The sequence below is a fragment of the Heteronotia binoei genome, chromosome 1 (genome assembly GCF_032191835.1).
Source record: "Heteronotia binoei isolate CCM8104 ecotype False Entrance Well chromosome 1, APGP_CSIRO_Hbin_v1, whole genome shotgun sequence".
In the NCBI taxonomy this organism is placed as follows: domain Eukaryota; kingdom Metazoa; phylum Chordata; class Lepidosauria; order Squamata; family Gekkonidae; genus Heteronotia; species Heteronotia binoei.
Window position 1 is genome coordinate 204,399,485 of NC_083223.1, and position 21,147 is coordinate 204,420,631.

Sequence of the window (21,147 nt, forward strand, 5' to 3'; positions counted from 1 at the left end):
AGGATGTGAAGCAGAGGACAACTGACAGTTGACAGCAAACACCACACCTCCTGTCTCTTTTTTTCAAACATGCAATGAAGACCAATACAGAGCCTGATCATCAGGTTTGCTAGCTCCCCCACACACTATACAGAGAGTCAAATGGGGGAAGACACAGCACTGGTCAGCCAGGCAGCACATGAGCTGCCTAGCTGACCAATGCTGGACACAACTGCCCAGAGTCTTCTCTCCACACACCCCACACACACACCATTCCCCACCGGAACACAGTAAGTGCTGCAGCTAAAAACTTCAAACTGGACTTATTCTCTAGACATTTTCTGAATGTGATCATCTGACTTTACCACATTGATGCCATTGCAAAAAATAATTTAACTACATGAAAACTGACCAAAAATGGTGATTAATGGCCAACTAAGTTTTTCCAGAGAACCCCACTATTGTAGAAGCTCAGACAATGCACCAAATCTGAGAAACTGACATTTGGACTCTATAGATCTACAGAATTATAACACTTAGTTATAAGCAGCAATAGAACCAATACTTAAAAACATGGAAAAAGAAATGACCTTTAATAGCTTGTCAAATGCAAGTGTGCCTTGAGGGTATTTGGAAAGGAGAACAAAAATTATTCTCACCTTTCAGAATTAAGACCTAAAGAATCAACTAGTAAATATTTCTGAAGGAAAACTATTTGGGATTACAGAACAGATAGTAAAAAAAGGATTCAAATCTCATTAAGAAGTGCCTGGATATCTCCCCCCACCCCCCGTTCCTTAATTTACACAGAAACTGCGTCCAGGGTCATCTAGTCTAACCCCCTGCACAATGCAGGAAATTCACAAATACCACTCCCCACACACATACATCATCAGTGGTCCCTGCTCCATGCCCAGAAGATAGCAAAAACTTCCAGGATCCCTTGCCAAACTGGCCTGGAGAAAAATTGCTGACTGACCACAATGTCGTCAAATAATTAAAGTATTTCCTACTTTAAAAGATACAAAAAAAAAGTTCACTCCCCCACTCTCCAGCAATGTTGGCAGCGCCTTGGCAGAAATAGTATGCAGCCATAGCCAGGGGCAGCCTAGAGTGTCTGGCACCCTAAGCAAAACTAACTTCTGGCACCTCCCCCACCCCCATTGATAACCACACAATGAAAGGGGGGAAGAAAAAGTAAGGAAGAAGAGAAAGATGAGGGGGCAGGTGGGGAGGGAAGCAGCATGCCAGAGAAAAGGGGGATGGAGAAAAAGCAAGGAAGGAGAGAAAGCAGAGGGGACGAGGGGAAGATGGGGAGGGAAGCATGGCACCAGGAAGATAGGGGGAAGGAGAGAAAACAAGGAAGGAGAGAAAGAAGAAGGGAATGGGGAAAGGTGGGAAGAGAAGCACAGCACCAAGGAGAAAGGGGAAGGAAGAGAAAGCAAGGAAGGAGGGAAAGAAGAGGGGACGAGGGAAAGGTGGAGAGAGAAGCACGGCACCAGGGAGAAAGGGGGAGGGAGAGAAAGCAAGGAAGGAGGGAAAGAAGAGGGGACGGAGTCTCGTAGAGGATGTGGGACACTAGGGAAAGGCAGCCCCACTCCAAAGCACTGCTGGAGTTCCTTACCTGTTCCCTGCCAGAATTTCCCACCTCAGCTGCTGCCCCACCACCAGTCTGTGCTTGTGAGCTGACTCCCATCCCATGCAGGGGGCTCCCTTTTTGGGGGCTCTCCCCAGAAGCTGCAGAGCCTGACCTCTGACAGCCCTGAGTCAATCTCCCCTTCCCTTGAAACCCTCTTTCCCCAGCAAAGGGGGTGGGTGGGCAAGGGAGCTCTTGCTGCATTTACGGTACTTGCTGCTACTGTTGTGCACTAGCAAGCTGGTCTGCAGCCCCATGTGGTGAGCTTGAAGCCAGGCACTGGACCTTCTCCACTGCATTTGAAGCTGGTGACCTGTGCTGCAAGGGGAAGGACTAGGGGAGTAAGAGGCAGCAGACACAGGCACTTTCCGGTGTGCAGAGGAAAGTGCTGTCAGCAGCCTTGGAGCTGGAGCCAGGCACTTCTGGTGCTCCATCCTCTTGGGGCCAGCCCTACTAAAGATGGCGCTGGGAGGGAGTCGGCTTGGGTACATCAAGGCAGCTAAAGGAAACCTTTTTTAAAAAAAAAAATAAGTTGCATGGGGGTACCTAATTTGGCATCCCACAGGGCCAGTGCCCTAGGCTAATGCCTAATTTGCCTAGTGGAAGGGCTGGCCCCAGCCATAGCCAGAAACAAGACAGGTAACTGTGAAAGTAGAATCCACTTAATTTTTACTACTGTTACTACTGCATGAGTGACATTAGACACAACGCTTCAATAGCAGGATTTCAAAAGTAAAAAGAGAATTCATACTGTCTCTTAATCATCCACAAATCGTCAACCATTGAAGATATTTCATTTATTGAACTCAACTGAAAACAATCATATGTTAAGCCATGCAGTGATTTTGTACTGTGCAACAAGTTTACTATGCGGAAAATGAAGCACAAATATGTTTATGCTGACCACATAACCTTGGCAACTGAAAACAAACATTTCCAGGAACAAGGCTGACAACCAAAGTATTTTCAAGGTCTGGTTCCCCCCCACCACACCCACCAAGTGGTCATCACACAAATGTTAAACTGATAATTCCTAAGGTGTTTGTTATGTCTCTAACAATAGCTGTGTGAGAGATCATTCTGACTATAGGGATCTCAAGAAAGTTTTTTTTAAAAAATAACATTTTATAACACAGATTATCCAGTACATAATTTTAAAGATAAATATGCTTCTATCTCTCATTATGAGATCAACTATAACAACAGTCACAATTTTATTCATTTCACAACAAATTCCAGAAACCTGAGAGCCAGTTTGGTGTAGTGGTTAAGTGTATAGACTCTTATCTGGGAGAACTGGGTTTGATTCTCATTCCTCCACTTGCAGCTGCTGGAATGGCCTTGGGTCAGCCATAGCTCTCGCAAGAGTTGTCCTTGAAAGGGCAGCTGCTGTGAGAGCCCTCTCAACCCCACCCACCTCACAGGGTGTGTGTGGTGGGGGAGGAAGGTAAAGGAGATTGTGAGCCGCTCTGAGACTCTTCGGAGTGGAGGGCGGGATAGAAATCCAATATCATCATCTTCTTACCAAGTATCCAGCACCAAGTATCTATGACTAGGGACAAGATATACCCCAAAGAAAAATGAGACCTAATTTAAAAACATTCTAACATCCTACAACTCTCAATTTTTAAACTACTGAAAAAAATGCAAAAATGATTCCATATTACTAACTTTTAATACCAAACAATCCATTGCTCATAAGAACACAGTTTTATCATATGACATTATAAGAACATAAGAACATAAGAGAAGCCATGTTGGATCAGGCCAACGGCCCATCAAGTCCAACACTCTGTGTCACACAGTGGCAAAAAATGTTATATACACACATACACTGTGGCTAATAGCCACTGGTGGACCTGTGCTCCATACACTGTGGCTAATATACACACATACATATATATACACACATACACTGTGGCTAATCCTTTTGCCCAAAGGATGATGAGAAGTCGCCAACTCAAACCTAATGGCCAGGATGCCAGAAACTATACGTTAAATACAAGTTACAATATCCTTAGGATTCAGACAAATTATGTAATGATCTCTCTTGGCTACAGTTTATATAGCAAAACTTTCAAATGAAAATGCAATAAGACCACTAAGAAACTGGAGGATGAAACTCATAACAGGGTGCAAGGAATGGTTGCTACAACTCACCTAGATAATCTGGTCATTTGGCCTGTCCACTTAACCAGGCAAATTTCTAATTTGTTAAATCTTCATTCTTGTAGCCATTTCTCCCCATCCTGCCCCTGGGAGAAACAGTACGATCACGGTCTTGAAGACACTCCACCTACTGCCACCTAATATCTCCTCAAAGGCAATGTTATAGTAATTTAACCTTTAGCTTAACTGGCTTATTTTGTAGGAGTTATTTTCTCTCTCTTCTCAAGTATCTCAAGCATACCAATTTCTCTGACATACAGCTTCTTACACGGATCCCAATTGATGACATGTACTAATGAAAGAAAAAGGGTACAAAAGAGCATGTTTGCCCTCAGGTAAGAACTTTTTCCCTTTAGTTCCTCCTCTATTATTTCCTGAATTACAGAATGGCAGAACTGCACAGTAGGACAAGGTTGACCCAATTAGTCAACTTTAGGCATTTCATAAATATTAGAATTTTAGGCTGGTCCAGACTTTCACCATTCCAGAAATGTCATTGGTGATCTCTCCTGCTTTGCATGCCGAATGATACGAGGTATGACTTCCATCACATTATATATGCAATGAACATGCATGCCCGATGCCTCACACCCAATATTGGTTTTCCAGAAAGGCAAATACAAAAGCTACCCATAATATTCTTTTTATCCCTTCATTTCTCACTGAGGCAGCTTGGTAAGAATCCTGAATTGCTTATTTATGGGATTACTACCAAAACAGTCATACAATCAGTGCTCTAGAATATTAACATGGAACTTCATTAAGCTTCTGGTGGGAAAGTCATAATGCACATGAAGACTATATGAATATATTAAAAGGCAAGCTCTCCTCAATAATTACTAAAATACCCCCACAAACAAATATTTTTATTCTTGTTAATGCAGCCTGATTCTCAAAAGTGTTTATATTAGGCTAGTACAGCTTTTAAAGATGCTTTTAGTAGTTCCCCCCACCCCCCTCCTTACACTCAAACATATTAAGTCAGCTTTCACTGAATAACAGTAACTGTTATACCACTTGGCTGTTTGCATTCTCGCTGTGTTACTCATTGGCATGACTGTCACTTATGGGTAAAATCAGGATTTATTCAACCAGTGTTATGGCAGCCACAGGAGTCAGCCTTAGGTCACTTCTGCCTCCTGAGATTTGCAAGGCAGCCTCTTGGATTTCATTACACAGTGTTTTTACATTGTGCCACAGAGACATTCATCTGGCTGCGTTACAAGGTTTGTTTCTTGCATGAATGCCCAGCTCTTTCCCCAGTCTTGTCTGGAATCCAAGAATCTCTATTCCCGTTGTCAGAATGCAAAATATATAAAAATCACAGGGCATTTGCAAATAGAAATATAAAACAGATATCTGAAGCATGATGTACAGTGACATCATCTGAAAGCCCTATGACTACAGTGCAGCACAGAATTTCCAAATAACCACATGCTCACAACAAAGTTCTTTTGTCCGAAGTGCCAGTAAAATCAATCAGATTAGCAGATACATCAATGTAATACTTTTATACTAACAATTAAAGCACACTCAAGACAAACTTTCAAAGCCAATGCAATTTAAAATAAGAGTAGTTCAATAATAAACTACAAAATGAACTGCCCGACTATAAATGTATCATCTGAAGATTAACAACTTTGTTGTAGTTTCATAAAACATGTCATGATAAGCATTTAACAAACCTGCCAATGCTGAGTCACAGCATTCCATACTCCCACCTTTCCTGTATGACTAGTAGCCACCAACTGGTTGCCAATGAAGAAGAGAGCATCCACAGGAACACCAAGGCTGAATATTCCTACCAAAACACACCAGAGTCTATTAAAAGTCTGCTTCCAAAACAATAAAAACATTAAGGTAGCAATCAATTTCTGCAGAATATACACAGGAGCTTTTCAATTATTGTTTTAAAGATGGACAGAATATACAGCACTAATTGCCTAGACAACTGAAGACTGGAAGGCACTGTAGTCTGATCCTGCATTTAGCTAAGGGGTGGACTAGATTGCCTGAATGGCCCCTTCCAAGTCTACGATTCTATGAGATGCAGCAATACAGTCACCTAGTTGGAATATGGGCACTGGAATACAGTTCATGTGAAGGCTACAAGTGGCAGAAGGAGATGACTGCTGTATAACCTTTTGCCAAATATATAAGATTTAGTGTTAAAGCACATTAACCACCACTGCATTTGTTCATGTCACTAGAGCTAAAAAGCATTAAACCATATCTGTTTAAACACAAGGAAACTGAAAACATGTTAACAATCAACTAATATATGTTAATGTTAAACCAAAAGACTTAAATTCCATTTATGCAGGGATAGTGTTGACGGTAGTGCTTCTTGCTGCAACCTAGCTCCCCTCTCCTCACTGAAGCAACCCGAGCCACATGGCTCCCCCCCCCCCCCCCCCCCCAGTTCCTACAATTTCTCTATGGAGATCATAGAGGACTGCTAGGAGAAAGTAGGAAAGTCATATTATTAGTCTCCTTATGCATATACTCATAGGATCAGTCAATTGAAGCAATTACAATGTTTCCTCTGTTTTAATTTACCATGAAGAATTCTGGCATGTAAATAGCTATAGTTTAAAGGCTGGGTTGACGTAATTTTTAGGACCTTTAAGAAACATCTATGATCAGCCAATTTACTATAAATGGATTAATGTAAACTTTGCTTCAAACACACCTGCATTTATTAATGACAAATCATCTATTGAATTGTAATCAGAACGCTGGCACACGTAAAGGTTTATTAGTTCACTGTTAATATTTAGTATGAATAAAAATTGTGTAGAGAGTCACAATACATCAAGACTGAAAAGACCCTGTAATTTCCAGGTTTATTTGCTTGGGGCTGACTTGATGGAATACTTGCCAGCTACATCAATCAGATCAGGAAACTAAGCTTAAAACACAGCAGAAAAGTTGCAAGTATGCTGCTATATGAAGCACCTTTTGCAGCATAGAATGCAGTTCGTAGTGTAATGTTGTTATGAAGCCATTATATAAATGCTATTATGTGAATACTTTTGTATCTAAAGTGCAACAAAACCCTTCCAAGACTCTTACAGTATCTAAATTTTACAAAGGTAAACTGTGATACCAAGAAAGATGTTATTTTAATCTGTTCTGTTTTCTGACAGCAACCAATAAGTTTGCTGCATGAAGTGATTTAATCATAATGCCAAATAATTTTTAAGGCAAATATATGCAACAGAGTGGCACATAAAAGCAGGCAATAATAAAAACAGAGAAACAACTAGAATTGATTACTCTTGAGGAGGATGAGGTTCAGGGAAATCAAGGAAGACAGCATGAATAGTCTGAAGGAATTTAAAGTGTCACTCCTGCTTAGGCTCAACAATGTTGACGCCATCCACAGGGAAGACGATGGTATAAGTAATGACAAGTTTTTGTCTTAAGGGGCCTTCTCAGTAAAATATTGCTTATAGCAGCAATCCAGTAGTGGTATCTTATGTAAGTAATATTGAAAGGAAAACAGCCTCTGGGAGAGCTCTATCATGGAGATGCCAGCCCTTGCAATTTTCCATGGATGGTGTTGTCAGGTTCTGAAGAGTGTTTGTAACAACAAACTGTTTCTTTTACAGGACCTGAACAAAGCACTACCTCAGTATCCCAAGGCAGGGCTGCTAATGTTAGCCCTGGCAGGACTGGCCTGTAAGGTTCTCTGAAAGAGAAGAGTCATCCATGATTAGATCACTAAATGAACTGAAATAAATCACTTGTGAAAATATTAATTTCAATGCATCCATATTGAAAAAGGGATGTGTAGAATGTTTATACTTCAGAACAAAATCCTGTGCATATTTTTAATCATTTCCCAGATTTTAATCACTAGGTCTCCTCTGTTTTGAAAATACCAGTGTAGATTTAAAAATGTAATACTTTAAAATGAAGTTTTGGAGACTGAGGATCAAAACCATCAGAAGAAAATGATTTTCTAAGTTTTGCATCTCTCTCTCCCCCCCCCCCCCTTCCACATATATACATACACACAAAACCTTAGGGTCTTTAGTTTTAGTTAAAAATGGCTACAGGTTCTCTATGCCAAAATGTCAAGAGTTCCTATTTGGCAGATTTTTCCCATTTTCAGCTGCCATTAATTGCAAGGATCGTCAGGATGTAAGAGTTTTAAAAAAAAAAACCCTGTCTGCATGACCTGGATTAAAACTCATGTTGACTAGAAGTAATGATGAACTATACAGTGTAATAGGTGGAAGCTTCAAAAAGTACTTTTGTCATTTTCTCAGCTTTACATTCTAAAAAGCAATAAAGAATGAGATCCTTATAAGTCCTTCCAACTCAAACTACAGCATGGGCACAGCATATCCCCAACTCAATTCCCTTCCATGCTCTTTTCTACTACAGCACAGATGGAGTGTAACTCATTTGAAAAGCCACACCCTTCCTTCTAAATGCTGCAAACTGGCAGTTGAGTTTGAAAATAATTTTCCATCACTATGCTGCTGAGGTGCATAGATACAGTAATGAAATATGCCTAGAAAGTGTTTCCTCTTTATTTTTGATTTCTAGCACAGAACAATTTTCTATTATATCTGAATTAAACAAACTTCATTATTCTGAAATATATTTTTCCTGCTAAACTGTTGAATCCTTCTTGGTCTTAACCTACTTGAAGACAGGAAACCAACCCCATCTCAAGTCTGACTCTCTCTCATCACATAACTGGTTTCATAAAAATGTACACATCAAGATTCTTCATCTAATCTGATGAGTAAATTAAATGCATAGTGACAGCTCTTCATTGCTGAAGGAAACAATCTGTCATTACTGTTACACCATTACTGAAATGCTACTTTTGGAGCTCAACAGATTCCTAGATTCCTTCTCTCTTCCCCCCACTCAGAGGCTGCCAGTGATATTTGGAAACAAGCATGCATTTTAATAAGCAGGACAAGCTATCAATCAGGTCCCTATTGTGGAGTGTTTGGCTTCTCTGAAAGCTTCTTCATATATATATATATATATATATATATATATATATATATATATATATATATATATGCATCTTCTGGCAGTATGAAGCCTTTGGATCTGGAGTTGTCTGATAGCCAAAAGCTGGGCATCTCTGTTAATATCTTCTCAAAAGATTATTAGTGGCAAAGCATTGCCCAAATTGTATTTCTTGAAGGTTATCAAAAGAAGACCTTGAGAAACATGGCATTTAGTAAGAACAGGACAAGCTGGCAGTCATTTCAAACTGTCATCTTTAATTCCCACAGTTAGGCTCACATATGAAGCTGAAGCAAGACAGGCACAAATGGAATTACTTTCTACTCATTTTCACAATGGGCCTTCAAGAACACGTCAATAAGTTACATATACCAATATCCATCCATTAAGGCAACTAGATTTTAGCATGTATATCTTTTTTCTTCTTAAGACACTTTTTTGTCCTATAAGTAATGGTTAGAGAGGAAGCTATTTTAAAAAACAGACATGAAGCATACATTAAATTCCTTTTAACATTTGGCGATATCTGTAGGCAAACATATGTATTATAATTTGGAAGCACTGAAATGATGCACATTGGCAGCTAAAGAAAATCCACACACCTATTTCACTACCACTGCCACCATCTTGAATGCTCCATAGGATGATGCTGCTCTCAGAGGCAACAGCAACCATTTTATCTTTGTCTCCATGGGGACCACCAACAACCTTGGCATTTAGAGCCACACGCTCAATTGTCCAGTCTAAATATGGACTTGTAAACACTTGTTGCCATCCAGAGGATTCTTTGATTCTAAGAAAAAGAGTAATATTTTTAAAACTCACGTTTCTGAAAATAAATTTCAAGATACACCACAATTTTAGAACCATTATAAGTTACACTATTATCTAAGGAGAACAAAAAATATTTCAGATATACCTTTTTAAAAATCAGCAAAACAGAAGTAGTCTCTAGTATAATTTCAGAGATCTTAAATCCAGTTAAATGCTCCAATAAATAATAGAACTATAATGCCTTGCCAATTTGGAACATATATACTAATAGCATTACAACATAGCTTGTCCAGTATTCTATAAACACAGAAACACATGAGCATCTGATTATGCATACATAAGAATTCCCTTCAATAGGCAGATAGCATTCAATAATTAGCATCACGGTGATTATCCTCCTTTGAACACATACATGTTTGCGGATTATACTGTTAGAACATATATGAACATATGAAACTGCCTCATACTGAATCAGACCCTTGGTCCATCAAAGTCAGTATTGTCTACTCAGACTGGCAGTGGCTCTTCAGGGTCTCAAGCTGAGGTTTTTCACACCTATTGGCCTGGACCCTTTAAGTTGGAGATGCTGAGGACTGAACCTGGGACCTTCTGCTTACCAAGCAGATGCTCTACCACTGAGCCACCATCCCTCCTCTGAGGCATTTGTTCTTGTTTAAAAACCCCCAAAGACTAGTAGTAACACACAGCTAGCTTTTTCTTTTAAAAAACAACACTCCCAAACTCAAATATATTAGGAAACAGAAGGTACAGGGGTCATCTCTCATAATAAAAAGCCCTAAGGTACTGGTCACAAATCACCTTCCCTCCCTTTGGTTGAGCTGCCTGTCATTCAATCTCAATGTAGAGCAACCCCATCCTCCAGCTCCAGAATAGACAAGGACTGAGACACTGCTTTGCAGAAGAGAGAAAGACAGCTTTCCTTCAATTGGCTGAGGGAGGGAGGAGGGAAAGAGTCAGAGAAAGCCTTTCCTCTTATTCTAGGTATAAGCTTTTGTATGCCTCCACACATATTCTTCAGATACAGAGGGAGGGAAAGGGGGGAGATAGCCAGAGAGAGAGAGAATGGAGTCCCGTGTTTAAGACCAATGACGTTATGTTTTGTGCGCCTGCACACTTCTTCAGAGAGGGGGGGGGGAGAGGAGGGTGAGGGAAAGAGCCAGAGAGAAAAATAGAGCCCAGTGTTTAAGACCAAGACCATTTTATTTCAAGGAATAAGCTTCTGCATACCTGTACACTTCTTCAGAGAGACAGAGGGAAAGCCTCAGAGAGCAAGCCACAGTGGGGTGGGGAGAGAGGACCCCCTTTCCATTTCTTACAGATTGTGGGAGAGGAGAAACCTACCAGCAGGGCTTTTTTAAAATCAGGAACGCAGTTCTGGCTGGCTTGGCACAGGGAGTGTGCCCTAATATGCAAATGAGTTCTTGCTGGGTTTTTTTCTACAAAAAAAGTCCTGCCTACCAGCACAACTTACATTCTTTATTAGTGGAAGGGAACAAGAGCCAAGCAGCACCTTAACTACTAGCAAAATCTGTAGTAGGGCATGAGCTTTCATGAGTCACTGCTCATTTCTTCAGATAACCGCTAGAATGTGAGTCCACCTGTCCTTATATCTTGGAGACTGAAGTGATTTTAGATGCCACATAACAATAGCAGGCATTGATAATCAGAGAAGAAACCTAGGTTTCAATTCAATCCAGGAAGATGCATTGCCTTGAGCTTCATTATCAGTTCCAATTCAGCAGTCTCTCTAATCTCTCTTTGAAATGCCTTTGTAAGAGAACTGCTGCTCTTAGGTCAGCAGCCGAATGCTCTCCCATTGTTTTTTCAATGTTTCTGATAGCAGTAGAAAAGACTTGCCAGTGTGTTTTTGCTGCATAGAATATTGCAGTGGAGATTTCAAATTCAAGTGGGAAGGGAGGTACATGTGGCTGGAAGAGATGCTAGTTTAAAATGTGACTCCAAAAACAGTCTTCCAGCTCAAGCAGAATATCCTCCTAAACAATTTTGTTTTGCACATTTTGTTAAATGACAGAAACGTGGGGCCCTTCCAAAGAGCCTCAGGCTGGCCATTCCATAATGTGGGATCCACTACAGAAAATAGTGGGCAGCTGCCAGTTTTACCTGTTTGCCTATGGGCACCTTCAGGAAGGTTACGTAGTTTACATGACTGCAGCTGTCACGGCAGAGCATAGCAGGACAGGCGGTCCTGCAGGTATGCAGATTCAGTGCCATTAAGGGCTTTGCAGGTGATAGAACTTTGAATGGGGCCTGGTAACTGGTGGATAACCAATGGAAGGTCTGCAGTTTGAGAGTGATATGTAAATTCTGCTTAGTACTTATGGGAGGGGCCATCTCTCAGTGGTAGAACATCTGCAATTGGCATGCAGAAGGTCCCAAATTCAATCTCTGGTGTCTCTAGTAAAAGGACCAGGCAGTAGGTGAACTGCTGCCAGTCTAAGTAGACAATACTGACCTGTATGGACCAATGGTCTGATTCAGCGTAGGGCAGCAGAACCAACCCATCAATGATGCAACATCAAGCCATGTGTGCAAGTCATACACTCTCTCACATGCATGCCTTCACCTGCCACATCACAGGCAGGTAAGCCAACCCAGAGGGCCTGTAATTGACTGATCTATGAAATACCTATATAAGGCAGTTTCACATGTACCTAGTAGTATCTGGGTGTTACGGAGACTGCCAGGGGGAAGCAGGGGGAGCACCTGTGGGGGATTTCACGTCAGCATCCCTGGTGGCTCACGGGGCAGCAGCCTTCTCTGTGGCCCAACAGGGCTGATCTTTTATGCCTCTGTTACTGCCTTCAGGGGAGAGAGCTTTGGAGGCCATTTGGGATATCAGCCAGAGAGGGAGGCCTGAGTTGTCAGTCACTGAGGCACTCACCCAGAACCTCTTTCTAAAGCCCGTTGTATTTATCTCCACAACAGGTCTTATTCCTGGTTCTTTCATATAGCAATACCCTTCCCCCATTAGATTTCAAACTGCATATAAAGGCAAAATATGTTCCAACGCATTTCTACAGATTACAACATATAACTACAGCTTAGTACTGCAGGGGGTATCACAGAACAAGAAATCCAAACACACACACAAAACACAGGAATTATGTACGTAATTACTGCGAGTGAACATTCCTTATGTGTCTAAGAAATAGAGGAACCGTCTTGGTGGTGGCAGCAAACACCTCACTCTGGACACCATAGCAAGATTTACTCTGTATTTTAAGGCACATCATATGAATGATGTGTTAAAGTACTGAGTATACAGATAATCAATAACTAGGTGCTACACCAATTTTCATGAAAAGGTTACTAAAATGGAGGAGAGGAGAAGAATACGGTAATTATACTTGCAGTTCTGGAAGAGGGGAGTGGCTTGAAATTAGAAAGCTATACATGAACTCTTGTGTGAAAAGCATGGAGTGGATCTTTTGAACTAATCTGTCAACTACAATCTCATTCTAACTCCTTACTATTTAATATACATACACACGGTCTGCATCAGAGTGGTAAAATGCTTCCACAGCATGACTTTTACGATGATTAACAGGTCTAAAACATATCACTGATGTACTTGGCAATGGTACCTATTCCTATATTAGCAGAATCAGCTCCTTCCACTGTGACCAGAGCCAGTTTGATATGCAGAACCACTCTTATGGTTCTCACTGTGACAATCCATCCTTAATGCATTAATCTTGGGACTGTGACTCTCAGGATCTCACCTTAAAGAAAACAAAAAATCTAATGTGTGGCTTAGGGTAAATATTTATATATACGCATGAATTGTTCATTGTCTATATCCCTTTACTCTGCTCTGCTTAGACCTCACTTAAGAGTAGTGTTCAGTTTGGGGTACCACAATTTAAGAAGGATACAGACAAACTGGAATGTGTCCAGAGAAGGGCAACAAAGATTGCAACAAAGGTATGGCAACCAAGTCCTATAAGAAAAAGGCTGAAGGAGCTTGGTATGTTTAGCTTGGAGAGGAGATGACTGAGAATCGATATGACAACCATCTGCAAGTTCCTGAAGGGGTGCCATATAGAGGATGGTGAGGAGTTGTTTTCTGTTGCCCCTGAAGGTTGGACCAGAACCAACGTGTTGAAATTAAATTAAAAGAGTTTTCAACTAAACATCAGGAAGAACTTCCTGACAGGTAGAGAGGATCCTCACTGGAACAGGCTTCCTTGGGAGGTAGTAGGCTCTTCTTCTTTGGAGGTTTTTAAACACAGGCGAGATGACCATCTGACAGCAATGCCGATTCTGTGAACTTAGGTCAATCATGAGAAGGATGGCAGGAAGAGCTTCATCAGTACTCAAGGCCCCTTCTTACATGTCCAGGGAAATCCTGTTTGCCACTTTGGGTTCAGGCAGCATTTTTTCTCCAGACCAGTTTTACCAGGGATCATGGGGGGGGAGGGGGCATCTTCTGGGCTGGAGCAGGGGTCATTGGGTGTGTGTGTAGGGGGAAGGTACTTGTGAATTTCCTGTATTTTGCAGGGGGTTGGACTAGATGACCCTGGAGGTCACTTCCAACTCTATGATTCTAGGTAAAGAAATTATGAGAGATGATCTAAGAAACCATGCTCCAAACAACAAGTTACAAATAATGTTTAAAAAGTTAAACTGAGAAAAATGGTACTCTCTCTCTTATTCCTACCTATAACAAACTGCAAAATGTGCATATGCAGCTACAATCCAGTTGTGATGACCAGCTACTATCAAAACTTTTCGTGGATCCACGGGAAACCCTTAAAAAAACAAAACAAAACAAAATCAAAAATATACCACAGACTTTAAGCAAAAGAATGGGCAGTGATCTCTCTTCTTTATTATCATTATTTTATTTTTCAGGTATATGCAACTCTAAAGTAAGACAGCAAATGGTCTCTCAATCAAGCCTCTCATGCCCCTTCAGGCAGGGGCATACTCAGTCTGACACATCACCAGTTTGAACACAAATGTTTTCCAGCAAAGAGAGAGAAGTGTTGTGGAGTTACAACTCCTCTTGACAAATCTTTGGGATGCAGGCTAGGAAAAGCTATGGGCAGGGCAGACTAAGGCTGCTTCATGCTTGAAGTCAGGGTGGGATTGCCCATAATGACAGCATGCTTCTGGAGACCAGTGAATAAAGGGGGGGGGGGGGGGGGACTGTGCCTCAGTGGTAAAGCATCTGATTGGCATGCAGATGATCCCAGGTTCAATCCCCAGCATCTCCAGTTAAAGGATCAGGCAGCAGGTGATGTGAAGATTTGCCAGAGACCCTGGGGAGCAACTGCCAACCTGAGTTCACAATACTGAATTTGACAGACCAAAGATCTGATTCAGTGTAAAGTGGCTTCCTGTGTATTTGAAGTTCCACACTGACCATAGGCCCTCAATAAGGTTCAGATCAGCTTTTAATAAATAATTCTCAGATGAACCCAATTTTCCTGCATCATTAGCATTGGGAATGGTGAACAAATAGGATTTGCTATTAGTCTAGTATTTCTAACCAAAATCTGGCATTGGCACAAAAGCATGAGGCAAACACTGTTAAAGTATTGTTAAGTACTGACCATGGTTAATATTGTGACAAAAAAGACAGCAAATAGAAGATGAGGAGGAAGGGATTGGGGGGAAAGAAAACATACATATTTCTATAACCATTGCTGAGGGATCAGAACACTACATCTCTAACCATAACCAGCAAAAGAGCAGGTAAGTTATGTAATTTTTAAATGTGGTAAAGCACCACTAACTATACAGAGACTGCATTCTGGGAGGGAATGCAGGCAGTACCTGAGAAGGAAGGCACACATCACATGTTAGTATGTACATGGGCTGAGGGTGCAGACTATATAAAAGAGGAGCAGAATAAGCCATGAATAACTTTATTGCAGTTGTGACCACAGATGTAGTGTGGGGGTAGAGGAGATTCCTCTTCTCTCTATATGAGCAGGTTTTTTCTTAAAACCTTCACATAATCATGCTCCTGCCAGTATATACTTGTTGCCTATATACTGCTTACACCATTCTTCAGTCTGTACGAGACAGTCATAGAAAAAGAAATACTTCCACAAATATGTCACAATGGTATACTTTTTCATGCATTGCACTGATATCTAATTTTGATTTTTTAGGTGTAACTATAAGCAACTTTTCTATAAAAACTTTTATTTTATTTATAGTCCACCTTCCTCATTGACACTCAAGACAGACTACACAGTATGGGCCAAATAAAACAGAATGAATTTAATTAAGATTACTTTTCTCACCGAGTCTGACTGTATCTTCTCCAGCACCAGCAAGTGAGGGCTGTATACTGACTCCACGGGCCTCACTTTCAGGACAATTCTGAGGTATTCTATTATCAGCAGATGCTCCTGCAGAACTGCTGATCTTACGACTTGGAATGCCTAAGAGAGAGACAGATATTTACTTGCCTTCAATAAAGACTGTTATGTATTCAGTGATTGTTAATGTATACATTTATTCAAAATATTAATCACTGAACAGTGACTTTTGAATATTAAAACAACCGCAGCCAAATAAAAGTCTTCAGCTTACAGACTGTAAGCTCACAGCCAAGCTCATTAAAATGAAAGCCACCTCAACAGCGCCAACCACTACAATAATATACTACAGTCTTGTAACTGAGGTCTTATAGTATCAAAACTTCATATGGAAGTATTACGATGCTGTACTTCCCACAGCACCTTATTTTAGTTACTTTATTAGCTCTCTATAGACTGAGAAAGGTGACAGCCCATGTGCAGCAGAAATTACAGGAGTGTCCACAACTTACTTTGAAGCCTGAATTTGAAAGCAAGATGTCAGTCTTTAAAGTACTACAACAGGGATGAGGAAACTTCATTCCAAGGGCCGCATATGGCCCTCGAGGTCACTTGGTGTGGCCCTCGGGGATTGCTGGGCCAAACTGAGTCATGCGGCAGCCTCTCTGGGACCTGGCTGGCCAGTGAGGATTGTGGAGCAGCCTCCCCAGGGCCTGGCAGGGATCACAGGGCCAGATGTACTGTGCAGCAGCCTCCCTGGGGCCTGGCTGCCTGGCCAGAATTGCTGCGGGGCCTGGAAAAGTTACTGTCACAGTTCAGTTTGCATTTGATTATCCCAGATGGTGTGGCCTAATATGTTAATGTAATGAGTGTGTGACCTAATATGCTAATATTAGGGGATGTGGTCTAATATGCTACTGAGTTCCTGCTGGGCTTTTTCTACAAAGAAGCCCTGAACCTTTGCATTTGCCTAGGGCGGCGGGCCATGTGTGTGTGTGCGCACCAGATTAGGCTCTCCCCACATGACTTCAAATAGAAAAACCATTATTTGTATTAATTTTGCTGGCCTAAATCGTTCTCCCTTGGTGGAGCACTGTTTTTTAAGATATTTTTTTTATGTCCCGCAAATTATGTTATAAATATCCATATGGCCCTTGGCAGAAAAAAGGTTCCCCACCCCTGTACTACAACCATTCTAATATTATGTCCCCTTTTAAAAGGATCTGCTGCTGATTATCTCAGTTTCTACACCAGACCATAATTCTAATCAGAAACCCTATGATACAAGTATAGGTATTACTAACAGCAACTGGAGAATTCTAGTGTTTGTCTGAGAAACAGCAGACACATACTTAGGACAAAAACCTGATAAGAGCTTGTACAGTTCTGGTCACCACACTTCAAAAAGTATATTATAGCATTTGAAAAAGTGCATAAAGGGGCAACTAAAATGATTAAGGGGATGGAACATCTTCCCTATGAAAAAAAGTTAAAGAGATTTGTGATGCTCTTTAGAGGGGCAACATGATAGAAGTTTACAAAATTATAAGTGGGATAGAGAAGGAAAAGAAAGAAGTGCTTTCTCTCTTTCTCACAATACAATAATTCTTGGGCAATCAATTATATTAATGAGCAGTAGGTTTAGAAGAGAAAAAGGTTGGTACTTCTTCACCCAAAGAGTAATTAACATGTGGAATTCACTGCTGCTGGAAGTGGTGGCTGCTACAAGCACAGACAGCTTCAACAGGGCATTGGATAAACACATGGAGCAGAGGTCCATGAATGGCTATTAGCCACAAGATATAGCTGGAATGCTATGTCTGGGGCAGTGATGCTCTGTATTCTTGTATGCTTGGGAAACAACAGTGGGAGTGCTTCTGGAGTTCTGACCCTGCTGGTGGACCTCCTGAAGGCACCTGGTTTTGGCCACTGTGTGACACTGATCCAGCATGGCTTCTCTTATGTTCTCAAGCTGAAGCTTTATCACTGACATCAGCTGCCAGTCATAATAAAAGTGTGGAAGTCCTTAAGAGTCTTTACAAACAGCACGAATCCAATAGATGACTAGTTCAAACTTCCACTGAACAACAACAAAAAGCTCAAGTCATCCATGATTCCAGAAACAGAAAAATTCACAACAGTTGCTTCTTGCTGAGGATGCAAGAGAAAACAATACACACTAATACCTGGAGGTGGGAGATATCCATGGAACAGGACACTTCCACATGATGAGCGCTCCAGCTCTTCACACAAGAGCAATCTTCTTACTGGAAGGTAAAAAAGTATCCACTAAGAACAAACTGTATATATGAAAAATAAAGCAGGGATTGCTTTAAACAACAATTTAAAAAAACAACCAATTCTAGATTGCAAATGTCAACATAAAGACAACCAAGTTCACTAGGAAAGATTCAAATCTCCATGTGATTCTATGCCACTTTGCCAACTGGCTCACAAACCGGGACATTAAACTGATCACCAAATTCAAACCAGTAGGTAATTTACCTAAAGGTGTGATTCCATAAAACTCTGCTTCATGCCTCAGTACATTAATGCTTACTCCTCTGTAAAGAAACAGAAACACTGTTTGAACACCAAGAAGTTTTCTAGAACAGAAACTAAAATTATAAAACACAAGCAGTCAAACCTAAATCTCTTGAGGTTCCTCTTTCATGCTAACAAGCCATTTTGACCAGATAAATTAAAACAACATCTCATGCTATTGTTAAACAGAAACCTCATAGAAAGATACAAAGTATCAGGCATTCAACTGAAACAGTATTCTTTGATACAAGCATTATCATCAATAACCTTAACTGTTGCTCTTTTCAGTCCCTTAAAACCACAGAACTAAGAGAAGCTTCTTGGATACATAGAAAGATACTAAGAGGCTGGTCTAATACACACCAAGAGCTAGGTACACATATGAGTATGTCTCTTTCACATACCTAGAATAAAATCTTTTCAGTCTGAAGGAGAGCTGAGCTATGCATCTCCAAGATCTATTGAGATTAGGACATAGTGTACAGCTCTAATGTCTGAAGCTTCAGTCTGCAAAGATTACAGTCTTTGAGGAGCATTTCAAGATCTCACACATGAGAATGTGAGAAGTGTTTTGCAAAAGCTTAAGAGAGACGACTCACCTAGAACTTCTGCAAAAAAGCTATTTCAGCTGCAGAAGGCCAGAAAACTGAATTATTCTGTCACTTATAAAGGTCTTTTTGCTGACAATCCTGCAAAAAGCAGGGATTTTGAAACTATTTTTAATAATCCTTTAAGTGTTTTATAACCAGTATCCTGTTGTGCTTTTAAAATATTGAGAATTAAAGTTTCTTACCGCAAGTCTAGTTCTTTTGTTCGAAGGAAATTTAAAATAGGTGCAAATGCTGCAGGATCTCTGTCAATAAATATCTACAAATAAATAGTATTCCATTAATTAATCTTGCTTAAAAGCTTGAAACTATGTGCATGATCTTGATAAGTAAGAATATTTTAAAATCATAATGACTTTAATGCTTATTCTGGGCATTAGTATGCCATATATGTATGATAAAATCATAATACAGTACAAGATAACTGAGCCTCACTAAAGCAAGGCAAATATGAAACCACTCAAAACAGCCCCTTTTCTCATTTTAAGAATTTTCCTATGAAACTGTAATACCAGCCATAGTAAGCCTGTTTAGACACTAGTTTTATCCGTAAGACAGCTTCCCTAGAACAATACTGAGAATAGAAATTTCCATCTATCCAAAGTGAAGAAGCATTAACAGTGAAAGCTTGTGATTTCACTCCAAATAGAGCTTTTGGGGAAAGCAGCTTGTGAACAAGGTATAACTTTTTATTACATTTGTATCACACTCTTTCTCCAAGAAGGTAGGGACAGCACACATGACATTTTACTACATTTGTCTTCAAAACCTGAACAGGTAAGGGCTACCTTTAGAGGTAATGACAGGCCCAAGCTCAGCCAGTGACCTATATGGATGAGAGAAGATCTGAAACAAGTTCTTCAACACTTACTCCACTACATCTTGATTCTTTAGTTTAGTGGCAATTCTTTTTAATATATATCCTATGAATTGAAAGCTATCACGTAGGATTAATGTCCATTCCACTCAAGGGCAGTGTGCAAAGAAGACCCCTCAGCACATACATTTTTGGTTATCAGTTTACTACTCTCCCCTCAAACATATACAAATAAAAGCTTTGTTATGAAGAATCACTGGGAACCAGGGGAGCTGGTTAACCAAGCTGTTACAGCAGCCAAGGCCTGGAATTACTATCTGCTCCTCCACAGCCTGAGAGGAGGCAGGAGAAGCAGGTAGCAGTTGGTGGTAGACTCTCAACCATGGGCACTGCCTACTCAGACTGAGCAAATACTCTTCCTGCACTTCAAATCCTGAGAACAGCACAGAGCTGATCAGAGGTATGGGGGCAAGAAACACATTATGGCAGTTGGTATCACCCACTCCATAGTACCATGAATGTCCCTCCTGACCCCAGTGTTTCCAAGTATATTAAATTTCTTGCCTGGATTGAGCACAAAATTCCCCTTCTTCCACTGAATTCCCTCCTTCTATTTCACATCCCTCCCCCAATGCTGTTCTCAGCCATGATTCCAATGTGCTACTAATGCAGGAGGTGAGAGGCCGGAGAGTCTGCTTCTATGAAAGCCATTCCACTCAAGTGGGGTCCAAGGCCTTATCTTGAAGCATTTTGCATCTCTTAATGGTTGGCTTTCACCAAGTTTTCTAACAAATCACTCATTTTAATAGTAAAAAGAGACTGTCACAGTTTGAATATATACTCCCTAAAATTTGCAAATGTTCCCATAGATTTCTCTACCAATGGCTATTAGCCACAATGACAAAATGGAACCACAATGTTATAATGAAACAATGAGAGGCTCTGGCCTACTTGTGAGCTATCTGGGGCTGAGAGAAAGAGGTTGCTGGAAGTGACCCAATCATACATATGTATCTTACATCTGACACCCAACTCTGTATTTCATTCAAAGCCTCCTGCTGATAAGCAGAGGATTTGAATCATAGCATGCCCACTAATGTTAAAATGGCTAAGAGTGAACAGCTGGTGGGGAAAGCAGACATTCAAGGTCATTGTGTTTCACACCTTTAATGGGGTTCAGCTGACCCTTGCAGACTCTGCTAAGGGACTAAGGGGTTTTACTGAATCCAGCTTTCTTCTGGAGAAGCAAGGTCATGCAAAACACCTTGTTCCAACTCAGTTTAAAATGGAAGATGGTCCTCT

The 21,147-nt window shown here is 40.7% G+C and overlaps 1 protein-coding gene across 1 annotated transcript in view; it reads right to left on the reverse strand.

The window, feature by feature from the left end:
- Nucleotides 1-21,147, reverse strand: part of KCTD3 (potassium channel tetramerization domain containing 3) — a 47,505-nt gene that overhangs the window by 10,265 nt on the left and 16,093 nt on the right. The window contains exons 4-10 of the mRNA XM_060246787.1: nt 19,214-19,287; nt 18,382-18,440; nt 18,063-18,143; nt 15,859-15,999; nt 14,262-14,352; nt 9,388-9,578; nt 5,470-5,585 (exon numbers count right to left, since the gene is read on the reverse strand). Coding sequence (XP_060102770.1) covers nt 5,470-5,585; nt 9,388-9,578; nt 14,262-14,352; nt 15,859-15,999; nt 18,063-18,143; nt 18,382-18,440; nt 19,214-19,287 — 753 coding nt within the window. The remainder of the gene's footprint in view (nt 1-5,469; nt 5,586-9,387; nt 9,579-14,261; nt 14,353-15,858; nt 16,000-18,062; nt 18,144-18,381; nt 18,441-19,213; nt 19,288-21,147) is intronic.